Source organism: Ailuropoda melanoleuca, chromosome 5 (assembly GCF_002007445.2).
Source record: "Ailuropoda melanoleuca isolate Jingjing chromosome 5, ASM200744v2, whole genome shotgun sequence".
Taxonomy (NCBI): Eukaryota; Metazoa; Chordata; class Mammalia; order Carnivora; family Ursidae; genus Ailuropoda; species Ailuropoda melanoleuca.
The window spans coordinates 31,449,388-31,465,208 of record NC_048222.1 but is presented as its reverse complement, the minus strand read 5'-3'; the positions used below and the strand labels follow the sequence as shown (position 1 = coordinate 31,465,208).

The following is a 15,821-nucleotide window of genomic DNA, read 5'->3' as shown; positions in this document are numbered from 1 at the left end:
CACGGCTTCTAGACCAGAGGCAGCAAATGTTTTCTTCAAGGACAGGATGGTAAATATTTTAGGTCTGTGGGCCCCGTGGCCTCTGTCGCAACCACTCAGTTCAGCTTTGGCACGCCTTAAAATAATAGCGCAAAACCGGCCACAGACAACAGGTTAGCAAACGGGCATGTCTGCTTTCCCATAAAGCTTTATACAAAACAGGCAGTGGGTTAACAGAGCTGTGGTTTGCTCCCCCTTCTCTGGATGAATAATTAGAGTCAGGTCTCAGCATTGCTCAGCCAGGAAAACACAGGCTCTATCACTGGAGGAAATCACTTACTAAGAAAAGCTACAGTCTGGCTAATAGGTAAGTATCGGTAGGGCTAGGGAAACACACACGGGAGATCTCCAGGCTATGGGCCGGGGCTGGGAGAGATGAGGAATACGGGCTGGATAAAGAGAGCTTGTATGGAGGCCAATCTGGCTCAACTCAAGATCCAACATTCTGGAAAGGCTCCCTGGAGCTGGTCCTAACACACTGTGGAGTTGGCTGGCCCTTAAAGCTCAGACAGAGTGACGGCCTGCTGTCAGTGAGGCTGCGATGCTGGAATGCCCTGGAAGAGAGTACGGAGGGGGTAGAAGGTGGGCAAGATAGAATGGATTTACTGCTCGAGGACCCACCAGCTGACTGTCATCCCCCCAGGAGGGCCCAGAAGACCCTCCCTTCTCAAAGCAACAAAGGACACACCAGTGAGAGGAGCTCCGTGCTGGCTGGGAGATGCTGTCTTGGAATGCCAGGGCCATTGTCAAAGGACACGCTAAGATTCAGGAGGGGCAGAGGCCACATAGAGCCATGTAATCATCAGAGGCAATGTAGACACAAGGCCTGAGGGGTAACCAGAGCCCTGTGGCAGGGGCATTCCCAGGGGTGAGAGAGGAGCGTTTAATGGGACCTTGCTTTACTGAACACAACAGACCGGGCAGAGGGGGGCATGAGCAGAAGCTGCTGTCGGCTACCACAATAGAAAATCACGATGTCTCTTCCAGTTGCCAGGTTTGAGCTGGTTCTCAGACCCAGACTCACTGATTACAGAAAAAGATCCAGAAGGTCACTGTAACTGTACTAAATACATATTTCCTCAGCTCTTCCCTTCAGAGTGCCCTCTGGCTATTTACCAGAATAGCTGTCCAGCGTGGAAGAGCTCTTTTGAGGTCTGTTAGATACAGAGTCTGACCTTAGACCAGTACCGGGGGATCCAAAACGCTGTCATAGCCTCCTTTTAGAGGAGGGGGACATGCGAGGCTGGGTGATAACAGAGTCCTGGCCAGGCGCATCTCAGAGTCCAGTGGGCCTGGCCACCGACTCTGTGGTTCTCTCTCAGCCCCTGAGTGCAAATTGGGGTGGCTATATTTAGCAGTTGGCAGAACCCTTGCTGATTGGTTTTTTTATCTGTGAGTAAGAGCCATTACGGAAAGAAGGATGGAGTGGAAGTCTCTAAAATTATCCTACTAGTCAGGACCGTAAATCAGAAGCAATTCCACATAGCGGGAAGAACTGCAGAGATTAGGGTCACTCTCAAAGACCTAGAGTATGCAAAGTGGTCCCCGTCAGGTCACCATTCAGTCCACCCCAAACTGCAAATGAAGCAGGGCTATGGACGGCTATCCACGCCATAGCCCTAAGTGCAGATATTATCTCAGACACGGTATCTTTGCTAGAATAGTCTACATGGCCTCTGACTGTAAGAAGCTAATAATATGGCCAGTGCATCCTTTCCAATCCATTTCAGGAAAGGGGATAAAAAAAATGGGTCATGTTCACATGTCCTACAAAAATTCAGAGACCTGGTATGTTACGTTTTAAGTGGTCAAATGAACTGGGACATTCCCTCTAGGGGAAAGGACAAGTCCTTGTACTGTGGACATGCTCCCCCTAAAAAGAGGCATGGCACTGGTGAGCCTGTTTGGACTTGGGAGGCTATAGATTACTTCTCCGGCCAATTGACTGGATGCCATGGGGAGCTTCCATGTTTGAGTGGAGTCCAGAACAAACGAGGGTTCTGTAACAGGTCCATGCGATAGGACAAGCATGTGGGACATGCGAGCCAGTGTATCCCCTGGTACTAGAAACATCCATGGGAGACAAGTAGCCAGCGTGAAGTCTCGGAAAAGCCCCAGTGGGAGATACGTAACTCAGACCACTAGGGTTCTAGAACAAAGCCATGCGGCATACAGCAGAGAATTATCCAACATTCGAAAAGTAGTTCTTGACCAAATTGCAGAATCAGAGGCAAATAAATGATTGTTGCTTTGAGCCACTAAGTCTTGGGGTGGCTAATTTATGAATAGATAATCAGAACATGCATGTAAAGTATTTCATTCTTTTTTTTAATTTTTTCAAATTTTTATTTAAATTCTAGTTGGTTAACATATAGTGTGATACTGGTTTCAGGAGTAGAATTTAGTGATTCATTACTTACATATAACACCCAGTTCTTTTTTTTTTTTTTAAAGATTTTATTTATTTGACAGAGACAGACAGTGAGAGAGGGAACACAAGCAGGGGGAGTGGGAGAGGAAGAAGCAGGCTCCTAGCAGAAGAGCCTGATGTGGGGCTCGATCCCAGAACGTCGGGATCACGCCCTGAGCTGAAGGCAGACGCTTAACGACTGCACCACCCAGGAGCCCCTATAACACCCAGTTCTCATCACAACAAGTGCCCTCTTTAATGCCCATCACCCATTTAGCCCATACCCCCCACCTCCCCTCCAGCAACCCAGAGTGTATTCTCACTCTTTTTTTTAAAAGATTTATTTATTTATTTTAGAGAGAGAGAGAGCACCCACGGAGGGGGGGCAGAGAGAGAGGGCGAGAATCTCCGGCAGACTCCCTACTGAGCTCAGAGCCTGACGCTGGGCTCGATCTCACAACCCTGAGATCATGACCTGAGCCAAAATCAAGAGTCGGGCACTGAACTGACTGTGCCACCCAGGCGCCCCTCGGTTTGTTCTCTCAATTAGAGTCTCTTATGGTTTGCCTCCCTCTCTGTTTTCATCTTATTTTTCCTTCCCTTCCCCTAAGTTCATGTTTTGTTTCTTAAATTACACATATGAGTGAGATCATATGGTATTTGTTTTTCTCTGACTTATTTCATTTAGCATAATACCCTTTAGTTCCATCCACATCATTGCAAATGGCAAGATTTCATTCTTTTTGATGGCTGAGGAATATTCTATTGCATATAGATATATATACCACATCTTTTTATCCATGAATCAGTTGATGGACATTTGGGCTCCTTCCATAATTTGGCTATTGTTGATAATGTTCCTATAAACGCTGGGGTACATGTGTGCCCTTGAATCACTATTTTTGTATGCTTTGGATAAATACCTAGTCATGCAATTGCTGGGTCATAGGGTAGCTCAATTTTTAACTTTTTGAGGAAACTCCTGTTTTCCAGAGGGGCCGCACCAGTTCGCATTCCTGCCAACAGTGTGAGAGGGCTCCCTTTTCTCCGCATCCTCGCCAACATCTGTTGTTTCTTGTGTTAATTTTAGCCATTCTGACGGGTGTGAGGTGGCATTTCATCCTGGTTTTGATTTGAGTTTCCCTGATGCTGAGTGATGTCCAGCATCTTTTCATGTGTCTGTTGGCCATCGGGATGTCTTCTTTGGAAAAATGTTTATTCGTGTCTTCTGCTCCTTTCTTAACTAGATTATTTGGTTTTGGGGTGTTGAGTTTGACAAGTTCTTTATAGATCTTGGATACCAGGCCTTTTCAGATATGTCATTTGCTAATATAGTCTCCCATTCTATAGGCTGACTTTTAGTTTTGTTGATTGTTTCCTTTGCCGTGCAGAAGATTTTTATCTTGGTGACGTCCTAAAAGTTCATTTTTTAATTTTTTATTATAATCATACTTTTTTATTATGTTAGTCACCATACAGTACATCCCTGGTTTCCGATGTAAAGTTCAATGATTCATTAGTTGCGTATAACACCCAGTGCACCATGCAATACGTGCCCTCCTTACTACCCATCACCGGGTCTATCCCATTCCCCCACCCCCCTCCCCTCTGAAGCCCTCAGTTTGTTTCTCAGAGTCCATAGTCTCTCATGCTTCATTCCCCCTTCTGATTACCCCCTTTCTTTTTTTTTTTAAAGATTTTATTTATTTATTCAACAGAGATAGAGATAGCCAGCGAGAGAGGAACACAAGCAGGGGGAGAGAGGAAGAAGCAAGCTCACAGCAGAGGAGCCTGATGTGGGGCTCGATCCCATAACGCTGGGATCATGCCCTGAGCCGAAGGCAGACGCTTAACCGCTGTGCCACCCAGGCGCCCCTACCCCCCCCCTTTCTTTATCCCTTTCTTCTCCTACCGATCTTCCTAGTTCTTATGTTCCATAGGTGAGAGAAACCATATGATAATTGTCTTTCTCTGCTTGACTTATTTCACTTAGCATTATCTCTCAGCTATCAAAAAGAACGATTTCTCAACATTTGCTGCAACATGGATGGCACTAGAGGAGATAATACCAAAAGTTCATTTTTGCCTTTGTTTCCCTTGTCTCCAGAGACGTGTCTAGCAAGAAGTTGCCGCAGCCGAAGTCCCGGAGGTTGCTGCCTGTGTTCTCCTCCAGGATTTTGATGGATTCCTGTCTCACATCTGGCCTTTCATCCATTTGGAGTTTATTTTTATGTATGGTGTAAGGAAGTGGCCCAGTTTCATTCGTCTGCATGTAGCTGTCCAGTTTTCCCAACACCATTTGTTGAAGAGACTGTGTTTTTTTTTCCATTGGATATTCTGTCCCGCTTTGTCAAAGATTAGAGTGGTGGGTCACTTTGTTCTTTTTAATGTTGTGTAGTACTCCGCTACAGAAAGCCACCACGACTTACATATCTATTCTTTTTTAAATACGTTATTTATTTATTTGACAGAGAGGGAGCACGAGCAGGGGGAGTGGCAGCAGAGGGAGAAGCAGACTCCCCGCTGAGTAGGGAGCCCTACTCGGGGCTCGAGCCCAGGACCCTGGGATCATGAGCTGAGCTGAAGGCAGAGGCCCAAACGACTGAGACAGCCAGGCGCCCCTACATATCTATTCTCGTATGGACGTTCGGGTTGTTTCCAGTTTGGGTCCGTCAAGAATAACACTGCTGTGAACATGTCCTCTGGTGGAATATGTACTGATTTCTCTTGAGAACAAACTTAGGAATGGAATTCCTGTGCCGTGGGGTAGACACGAGGGGGGCCATCTCTAGAAGGTATTGTCAAATGGTTTTCTAAAGTAGTTGAGCTATTTTATACTTCCGCCTGCAAGGTCTAAGAGTTCCGGTTGTTCCCTATCCTTGCCCACACTTGGCGATGTCAGTCTTTTTCATTTTAGTCATTCTGGTAGGTGTACTGTGTTATCTCATTGTGGTTTTAATGTGCATTTCCCCAATGAGTAATGATTTGCATTTCCCCGGTGACTAACAATATATTCTTTACTTACAAAGGCCAGACAATGAACCAAAATGTTGACCGTGGTGCTCTTCGCAGAGGTGTGATGTTTATTGTTTTTTGTTTTGTTGTCGTCTTTTGCCTCATGGTCTTTCTGTTTGTTAAGCTCTCTACCCTTTTTAACTTTAAATGCTTGTTAGAATTGTTAACAACGGCCAAAAAAACTTCCACCTACTCATTCTTACAAATGATGAGGCATACTGATCACAATACAAGTCACTCAGAAATATTTATTGAGCACCTGCTGTATACCCAGCACTGTAGGAGGGGCTGTGAGGACACAGAGCAGTATAGGACTTGTTCCTGCCCTCCCGAGGCTTACAGTCTAGGTGGAGGCAGGAGAAAACAGTCCAGGCCAGGATGTTACAGGAGTTTAAGGTGTTTGCAGTCAGAGCCACTAGGTGCTTCGGTACCTCCAGGGACTCAACGTTCAGTGCCAGGAAAGACAATAGCTCACAATTCTTCAGGCCCACATTAGCCCATTTCGCATGCCCACCCCCACTGTCTTAAACATCTGACCACCCCTACCCCCACAGCTCCACCCCCACCGTCTTAAACACCTGACTCCTTGTTCAGCTGCTATTCAAAGTGCAATGAAATGGGGGAAGAGGGGGCAGTGGGGAAAGTCCTTGGATGAGTTCCAGGGGCTGGGGTCACCCTCTCCCTCCTAGAAAAATCTGCCACCCCCACAATATACCCCTGACCGAGAGATCCCCACTCAAGAAGGCCTGGCTGACCACCCAGGTCCTCTGCCCCCGGAGATAAGAGGAGGAGGCGGTCGCCGCTTGTGTTGCCTGAGGTAGAACTGGGGACCCCTACTTCTAGCACACCCTTTCCCCTCCCAGTCCACCGAGCTGGGGGGACAGGCACCCCAGAGCTGCCACCCAGGGCTGGGAGGGTACTAGAGGGAAAAGGTATGGGGAAGGGGAGGGGAGCAGAGAGGGACCTGAAAGCCCAGCTGGAAAAGAGGGGTACCTGGGACTTCGAGAAAGTGCAGGGGAGGCCAAACATTGAGCCTGGCTCCCCTGTGGGCGGCAGAGGGGGTGAGGGGAGGTGGGGTGGTTTGCTACAGGACCCTACCTTCCCCCATGCCTTCACAGGACAGAGTGGGGCATCAAGGGCCAGGAGGGTGCCCTGTGCCCAGCCGTGTTCCAGGCTGTGCCTACTTCAAGGTCACCCTGCCCTACCTTACAGGTGAGGGGACGCCAAAGTTTTGATGATGCCCCCACCCTGCTGAGCCCCCTTCAAAGTGCTGTTTACTTCTCAAATTATAAAGAATCCGGGTTTGGGAATGCAGGAAAGGGGTGGAATTTCATAACACCTACGAGGCGGTGAGCAGAGGGAGCCGGGCTCCTCCGGAGAGCACCACCCGGCAGGTGAGGGTCAGGCCAGCCCCACCTCATCTCTGGGAGAGCGGAAATGGGGAGCACAGGACGAAGACATCTTAAATAATAGTTTGCATAATAAAAATATCTAGCACTCTAATAAGCCTATCATTCTGCTGTCTACTCGTTTTTTAAATAATTCTAAATGCCAGAGGCGGGGGAGGAGTGGGGGGAGGGTGGTAGCAAGCAGGGTATATACATAAGGAGGAGTTTAAATTAAAACACAAATAATAATTAAGACTGACAAACTGAAGGCCTAAAGGCAAAAGGTGTAGAAGGGGAGGGGGGGAGGGACCCTCATTTCTAAGAGCTTGAGGCTTCCAGGGGGCACATCAGGGCTTCCTTTTGGAGAAGATCAGCCGGCGTTTGGAGTGATAGAAATCTGGAAAGAGAAAACAGAAGTCAGCCGAGCGGGAGGCGGAGGGCCCAGCAGAGCTAGCCATCTAAAGCACACTGCAGAGGGGCAGGGACCCCTCCCTAGGGCCAAGGGGACACATTGCCAAGTACAGGGGAAGACTGGCAACTTCCACTCTGCCTCCCAGGCCAGCATTATAGAGAGCATCCCACCACGCTTCACAGACGTGACCGGACGATAACCAGACCTACATCCGGGGGCCTGCTCCAAGCCAAGCCGCCCACTACAGTAGCCAGCAGCCCTATGCCATGAAATGAACTAGAATCAAATAAAATGAGAAATTCGGTTTCTCAGTCACACCAGTCACATGTCAAACGCTCAGCAGCTACTCGTGGCCGGTGGGTCTGGACACCTGCATCACCGCACGATTCCATTAAACAGCCCTGCTCCAGGAATGCTGTTAGGTAATCCACAACACGAGTTCTGTACAATGACTCAGCCACATAAATGTGAGCTACTATTATTATTATTATCAGTATTGTTAGTTCCAACCCGGTTGCAAATTTGCCATGGGATTCTTTTTTTTTTTTTTTAAGTAGGCCTCATGCCCAGCATGGAGCCCAACACGGCCTTGAACTCATGACCCTGAGATCAAGACCTGAGCCGAGACCAAGAGTCGGACGCTTAACCCACTGAACCACCCAGGCGCCCCTGCCATGGGATTCTTGACTGCACCTCTCCGAGCCTGTTTCCTCATGTATAAAATGAGGCTGACATTGGTGCAGTGCTCTAAGGACTGAATGAAATGCCCTGTCTAAAGGCTTTGGTCTGGAGCCTGGCATAATACGCGCTCAAAGGTCAGCATCGTTCATTCATTTTTTATCAAGCACCCACTACGGGCCAGACGCTGTCCTAGGTGCCTGAGATTCAGCAACGAACAAGACAGAGGCTGATCCCATTCCTGTGGAGATAATAACCTCATGGAGACGGACGGTATCAAGAAAAGGCAGCAGCGGCCGGTAGTAAAAGCAAACAAACGAACAAAATGCCGAAGAGAAAACAACGAGGCAGGGACAGAGGACGGGAAGTGCGTGCGTGACGGGGAGGGCGGGTTAGGTTTGGAGAGGGCAGCCCGGAAATTGCTCTCATTCGTTTTCTCTACACTGTAAATTCACTGTGGGACCTTAGGCAAACCACTCTACCTCTCAGAGCCGTATCTCCGCTCCTATAAGAGAGTGGCAAGAATGTCATATGGTACAGGACTGCTCTAAGGACTACATGAAATCCACTTAGACACCACCTTAGGGGCGCCTGGGGGGCTCAGTCGGCCAAGCGTCTGCCTTCGGCTCAGGTCATGATCTCGGGGCTCTGGGACTGAGCCCTGCTTCCGGATCCCTGCTCAGTGGGGAGTCTGCTTCTCCCTCTGCCCCTCCCCCCACTCGTGCTCTCTCTCTGTCTCATAAATAAATAAATCTTTAAAAAAAGAGAGAAAGAGAAAGAAAGAAACCATTTTAGTAATTCACCTTAGCAAGGGGCCTGACATATAATAAATGTTCCCAATAAATGTTAGCTAGCTGGCCTTGGCTGCAGACCTGCTGTGTGACCTCAGGTGAGTTGCCTCCTCTCTCTGGGCCCGTTTCCCCTTCGGCCTAATGAGCGAGCGAGCCGGACCAGACAGGCCAGGCCTTGCACCGGGAATTCTGAGAGTCCCCTGCAGTGTCCTTCCCTGCACCCGTCCTCACCTGTCATGCTGGTCTGCCTCCGTCTCCGGCCCTGAGAGGTGCCAGGCGCCCCCGGGGACGCCTCGGGCCGCTCAGGGGCGTGAGGCATGAGGGTGCAGGACAGCGACAGGTCCAGGTGGTCCTCCTGAGCGGTCCCCTGCAGCAGGGCAGGCGAGGGGCTGGGCCGCTTGCCCCCTCCCAGGTCATCCCGGCCCCCACAGGGCCCCGCAGGCAGGTAGAGCTTGGGCAGGCCCAGGCCCCACACGCGCTCCCAGGCAAAGTCGCCCTCCAGCGGTGTCTCGGTGACAAAGTCGAAGTTCCATCGCTCCCGGGCCTCCTGCACGCAGCCCGCCATCAGCGCATCGCAGTCTCGGCGCAGCTGCTCGCTGTCCACGGGGCCGAAGAGGCGGCGGCAAGCCTTGCTGCCACGCGGGACCTGCTGGGCGTCCCCGGATGGCTCTGCCATGGCACCTGCGGCTGAGACACAAGGCCCGGTCACTCGGGAAACTGCGCCCTACCTCACCAGGCCGTGCTTTGCTGTGTGAGCTCAGGTGACGTCTTCCTACTAGAACACGAGGTCCCTCTGGCTCCTTCCCACAGGCCACCTCCAGCCCCCCAGTCAACAGCCACCGGGTGGGGACAGAACTCAGCCATCCTGGCACCCCAAGGTCACTGGGGGAGTGGGCAGCTGAACGCCAAGTTATGTCAACAAAGACAAGTTTACTGCAATAGCAGAGATCAGAGTTCTGTTTGCCACCAGGTATTATCAGCTAAATTTGATTTGTTTTCCCCCCCCCAGGTGTCCCTCATGGGCGTGAAAGCCCCAAGTACGTGTGAATTGCAAGAGTCTGGTAGTTTCCCAACCCCAGCCCAGGCCAAAAGGTCAGGTCCCAAGTGAAAGGACAGGCTGACAGGTCCTCTGGCCTCCTGGATCCTTCTACCCAGATGCCCATGTGGGATAACTCTGTTCTGAAATCCAGAAGTACCCCGGGCTTGGGGATAAAAAAAAAAAAAACACCTAGGATCTAGGCCTAGCTCCGCTGCTTACTACATAAACTTTAAAAAGTCACTTAAAAAAAATTTTTTTAAAGATTTTATTTATTTCTTTGACAGAGAGAGATAGCCAGCGAGAGAGGGAACACAAGCAGGGGGAGTGGGAGAGGAAGAAGCAGGCTCCCAGCGTAGGAGCCTGATGCGGGTCTTGGTCCCAGAACACCGGGATCACGCCCTGAGCCAAAGGCAGACGCTTAACGACTGAGCCACCCAGGTGCCCCTAAAATTTTTTTTTAAATTAAAAAAAATTAAAAGTCACTTAATGTCTCTGGGCCCCAGTTTTCTCATCTATAAAATGGGGCTCATGCTCAAGCAATTGGTCAGGGAGTCCCTTCAGGCAAGGCAATAGAACAGAGGTGAGAGGCTGTATCTTGTGGTTAAGAGCCAGGGCTCTGGTGTGGGACTGCCTAGGTTGGAATCCAGGCTCTGCTGCGTGACCCTGGACAAGTAGCTTACCTTCTCTGGGCTCTATTTTCCTCATCTGAAACAGTAACAGCGCATGTCTCAGGGGACAGGCATGAGGATTAACCGAGTTACTGTAGGTACCATGCTTAGAGAAGCACCTGGCATATAGAAGTGCTTGGAAAATAGAAGCGTTATTATGTCTGTGTTCAGTTCTTCCTGAGCCTTCTCCATGTCCCCTGGCCACCACCTCCTCAGACAGCAGCTGACAGGTGCTGTGTGCTGAGGGCCTTTCGCAAGGATGTCATCAGGCAGGAGGCCTGGGGGTGAGGAGGGGCTGGGCAGGGCAGGGCAGAGTGATGATTTCTCCCAGGCTGAGCCACATCCTGCCAGGCACATCAGGTGATCTGCAGTCTAGACAGTCTGGAAGCCCCTGCCCCATGTTAGCTGCATCCAAGGAACCCGTTTTGCAGGCAGAGAAAATTAGAGGTGGCCGGTCTACCAGGTTCTCCTCCCACTTCAGAAGAGGGAAAACCAAGGGTGCGTCTACTCATGACGAGGGACAAGGCGCTGGCACCCACCTGCCCTGCTCTGGCCTGCTGCCAGGGCTGAGCGGCTGTGCAACCTTGGCAGGACTGGGTCTTCCTGAGGACAAGTCCTGCTTTGCAGGCTCGGAGGGTGAAAGCTCTGCTGAGTGACCTCCTGGGGCAGGAAGCCCTGGACCCTTGCCACACTACCCCTCCCCCCCCACCTCTCCCAGCTTAGGGGAGAGGGGGAGGCACTAGGTGACCTCAGACCCAGTTTAAAGGGCAAGAGTTTGGAGAGATATGAGGCTTGCCCCCAAATTGGAAAACTAAAAAGGCCAAGGGCCATTGCCCCATAGAAGGGTTACGCAGTGCCGTGGGCAGAACCCTCAAATAACCTTCACCCACTCGCTTCGGGGCAAGGGTTGGTATTTATTTATATATTTTTAGGTGCCAGGGGATGTTCTAAGAAGTTTGCAGATACTAATTTTGCTAAAGAGTGGGTATATTTGCTCTTTCTTTTACAGAAGTAACTAAGCCTCAGAAAAGGTAAGTAACTTGCTCAAGGTCACACAGCTCATAAGTGGCACAGCCAGGATTTGACCCCAAGCCTGTCTGCCCTGAGTTCTGTGCTCTGGTGTTCATCTCCACTCCCTCTAGTTTTGTATTTCTTTTTTTTTTTTTTTAAGATTTTATTTATTTGACAGAGAGAGACACAGTGAGAGAGGGAACACAAGCAGGGGGAGTGAGAGAGGGAGAAGCAAGCTTCCCGCTGAGCAGGAAGCCCGATCCGGGGCTCGATTCCAGGACCCTGGGATCATGACCTGAACCGAAGGCAGATGCTTAATGACTGAGCCACCCAGGCGCCCCTCTAGTTTTGTATTTCTAACCAGAGGCCCAGCAGAATCACTTAGGGAGCTTTTTAAAAATACAGATTGATAAGTCCCTCTCTCCCCAGATTAACTTAATTCAAATTAAAGGGGATTTAAGCAGGTGTTTGGCAGTTCCCCAGATGGGCACTCTTAGGGTACCATTCACGGGGTGGGGGTGGGGGGAATACACAGGATGGCCAAAACGTAAGTTATGGGTCTCAGTGCCTCATTGGCACAAGGAGGAGGAGCCTGCCTAGGATTTTATCAGGAAGCTGGATAATCCCTGGCTTCTAGGAGCTGAAGATGGGACCAGAATTCAGGCAGGGATCCTCTCTCCTACCACCCCTGCCCTATGGCTTTCATAGGCTCCGCATCAAAATCTGATCTCACTCTCATTATCATAATAACTCCCAGTTCAGGAAAACTAAAAAACACAAACCCTTGTTTTACAAGCATAAACTGAGAATAGGTTCCTTTGTTGGCCTTTGTGCCTTAGACTTCAACCAATTTGAATTCCGAAGTAAACAGTAAGCACTCAGTACACACAGTTGAACCAGTGGGGGTACTCTTTTTAAGGGTAGTCCGCAGATGTGGCTCAGCCCAGGAGAAGCGAGGCGGGAAGGAAAGGCGGGCGAAGCCGCATTCCGCGGGAAGGCGTGTTTGCTATTCGCGCCGGAGCCAGAAGGGGGCGCTGGTCTCCAGGAAATCACGCGCAGGGTCGGAGGTGCGTGGGCAGAGCCTTGGACAGCAGCAGGGAGTTGTGATGAGTCAGTTTCCTGCAAAGTGCTCCCCGCCCGCCAAAACTTCGCTTCCACTCAGGCTGCAGCGTCACCCTCGGGTGGGGGGGGGGAGGAGGAGGGGGAACGGGGGCCGCAAACACGTCACGCTGAGCCAGCCAGGCTTCCGAAAGCCCCGCCACTGTTGGGAAACCGCGCGCTCCTCTGTGACTGAGACACACACACACACACACACACACACACACACACACACACTCCGCACGCACAGGCGCGCAGAGGTTTGGTCCCTCCACCTTATCACACTTACACACACACACACACACACACACACACTCCGCACGCACAGGCGCGCAGAGGTTTGGTCCCTCCACCTTATCTCCACGCCCAAAGCACGGGATGAGTCAGATCCCTGGAAAATAAAAATAGACGAAAGCAAGGAAAACAAAACCGCTCGAAAGTTCTACTCGAAACGCGACGTGGAGGGAGGGAAGGGGGGGGGAGCTGCCTGCCTGGGTACCCTAAAGTGCCAAACCCAGTTCCCAGATTCTTTTTCGCACGAGGAGGGCGCCAGTGTCCCCCGAAGGCCCCCGACAGGGCGGATGCACTGTGGTCCGCGCTGGGCGGCGGCGCCCGAAGGACGACTCGTCCCCCTACTCCGCTCAGACTGAGAGGGCAGTTTGGTGGGGGCGCCGAGAGCCCCCGGATGCGGCTGTCAGAGTTCCTGAGCAGCGTCGCGCCCCCCGAAGTCCCACCGTCCAATGTGACCTCTCCGCGTCCCCCCGCCCCGAGCGTGGGCTGCACGCCCCGCGGCCGCGCAGTGCAGGGCTCCGCTCCCGCTGCGGAGCCCGGCGCCCCGACTCAAGGGCAGGCTGGGCGGGGGTTCTGCGGGCGCGAGAGAGGAGAGGTGTGTCCGACTCCTGCTCTTCTCAAACTGACTGGCTGGCGAGAGCCCACCCCGCGCGGGGCCACCGCTCTCGGTCCCCGAGGGCGCGCTCCGAGGCGGGGACCGGACACCCAGTCCTGGACCTCCTGATTCCCGGCTTCCCTGAAAACACTGTGTACCAGCCGAATAGTCACTGTGCTGATGGGGGGGACAGAGACCGCGGAGGGCCGCGAAGCCGACTTCTGGGGGCCCACGGTCCCCCCAGCCCAGGCGGGGCTCTGACCTCACCCGGCCCGTTTCCCGGGGTCTCCTTGTCCCCGTGAGTCACCTCCTCGATTGCCCTTAAAGGACGTGTTCCAACACGTTCCAAGGACCAGGGACACAGCCCGCGCTGACCTCAGCGCCCAGCCGGTGGCGGACACGGAGGCGTCGGGGACTCAGACCTCAGGGGTCTGGGCGGAGACGGCACCGACTGGATCGGAGAGCTGCCCGGGAGGGGATCGCGAGTGAACCTGCTCGGCTCGGCGTTCCCCGCCCCTCCCGGGGCTCGGCGCTCCGGGGCTTCATCCGCTCGCAGCCACAGCGAGCCGCTCCGGGGTCCGGGGCGCACGGGTCCACGCCGCCCCTCGCCGCAGCTTCGTTTCAAGGGGCTGGGAGCGCGGCGGGAGATCCTCGCACTCCTGCCCTCTCTCTCCGCCCGAAATCTCCGACACAGCCCGACTCCGTCACAGGCGCACCGTACGGGGACACCCGTGGGAGCAAAACCCAGACCCACGCACAGACCCACGCACGTCGTTCACCTGTGAAGACGACACACCCACACACACACACACACACACACACACGGACATGCACGGACACAGGCGGACACGCTCCGCTCCTCTCCGAGCTGCCCGCCCAGGGTTCGCTCTTGCCTGCCACGATTCCCTCACCTCCTCCGAGGGTCTCGGTGGCTCCGTGAATCAGCGTCTGGCTCCCGGCCTCCAAGCCACGGTCTCGGGCAGCTGCTCACACCTCCGCTGGCCCCGCTCCGCCCGCCCCTTATATAGGATTGACGTCGGCGGGCTCCGCCTACTGAGGGCCTGGGACCGCCCCTTCTGCCGCCCCAGGTCGCCCGCCGCAACCCTCCCGGCTCCGCTACCCTCCTCGCTCCGCTACCCTCCTCGCTCGGAAACCTCCGAACCCAGATGCCAGCGTCGCGGGCTGCAGGAGGGCGCTGCCGTCCTCCCCACACCCCGCGCCTGGGCCTCTGTGCTTGCCACTTTTCCGCACTAACTGAGCCACAAATCTGCGTTGTTTGAATTGGGGTGTGAGTTGCACTCCCCACGAAGGGATGGCATTCTTAGGATGAGCTCTTTTTCTGGCCCCAAAACAGCACGAGGGGTGACATAAATAGATAAAACTCCATAAATGATAAAAAAGGATGCACCTCGCTTTGCAATTCCCAGAAACGCCCACTATACCACCGCTTCCACCACACCCCCCCACCCCCCGCCTCACTGGACCACCTCTCCCTAAGCACTACCCGAAGCACCCAGACACCCCAACAAAGCATCTTGGAGACCAGAAGGGGATTCGATCCCCTTTATTCCACAGATGAGGACATGAAGGTCCTCAGAACGAAAGGGATGCAAAGTTGTCAAATGCCTCAAGGAAGGACGAATTGGGAATACTTCTCAAAAAGGCCAACCAGGTCTCCAGGGGAAACCAGGAAATGGGGGAAATTAAACATTGTACTAACCTCCCTAACCCCTCCTCCTCACAGCCCACATCCACCTCCTTCTCACCTCAACAGTAGCGATCTCGATGATGGCAACACATTTTTAAAAAGATTTTATTTATTTGAGAAAGAGAGAGTGAGCAAGAGAAAAGAGAGAGAGCAGGAGCAGGGGTCGGGGAAAGAGGAGAGGGGGAAGGGGAGAGGGGGAAGAGGAGAGGGAGAAGCAGGCTCCCCACTGAGCAGGGAGTCCGATTTGGGGCTCAATCCCAGGACCCCTGGATCATAACCTGAATAGAAGACAGATGGTTAACCCACTGAGCCACCCAGACACCCTTGATTGCAACAGATTTGTTGGCTAGGAAGGGGAGAAGGATTTGGTAAGCAAATTATCTCCTGGATTTCCTTCAAACAATTCACTTACACTGCTGGGGAAACTGAGGCTCAGAGAAGTTCAGTGACCTGACTCAGGTCACACAGCAAATAAATAGCTATGATTGGAGCATAGGCCTATCACCTCCCCCCAGCACTCTGCTCATTGCCCTCTCTATTTAAGTGGCTCTAGAAAGAGGGAAGCACCCAGCACCCCTCATTTTCAGGCAGCGTACTGAGGTGACACTGATGAAAGACAATTCTGGAAATGTCCACTGGTGCTTCTCACTGGTCCAGAAGCAAGTGAGGTGACCATTT

The 15,821-nt window shown here is 52.4% G+C and overlaps 1 protein-coding gene across 2 annotated transcripts; it reads right to left on the bottom strand.

The window, feature by feature from the left end:
* Nucleotides 1–5,689: 5,689 nt before the first annotated feature.
* CDKN1A (cyclin dependent kinase inhibitor 1A) lies at nt 5,690–14,458 on the bottom strand. 2 transcript variants are annotated; one of them, XM_011218508.3, is made up of 3 exons: nt 14,347–14,458; nt 8,965–9,420; nt 5,690–7,249 (listed from the first exon to the last, which is right to left on the bottom strand). In XM_011218508.3, exons 2-3 carry the CDS (start codon nt 9,407–9,409, stop codon nt 7,200–7,202), a joined length of 495 nt encoding a protein of 164 aa, XP_011216810.1. In that variant the 5' UTR covers nt 9,410–9,420; nt 14,347–14,458; the 3' UTR covers nt 5,690–7,199. The 2 variants fall into 2 exon arrangements, with proteins under 2 accessions (XP_011216810.1, XP_002914333.1); XM_002914287.4 differs by having other exon boundaries at nt 8,965–9,414; nt 14,347–14,442.
* Between the last annotated feature and the right edge of the window lie 1,363 nt (nt 14,459–15,821).

Bases quoted from the DNA above. Each gene is read 5' to 3' on its own strand.
- CDKN1A (XM_011218508.3), bottom strand. From the start codon at position 9,409: ATGGCAGAGCCATCCGGGGACGCCCAGCAGGTCCCGCGTGGCAGCAAG. The intron at 7,250-8,964 runs GTGAGGACGGGT...TTCTCTTTCCAG, and splicing joins GAGGCAGACCAGCATGACAG to ATTTCTATCACTCCAAACGC.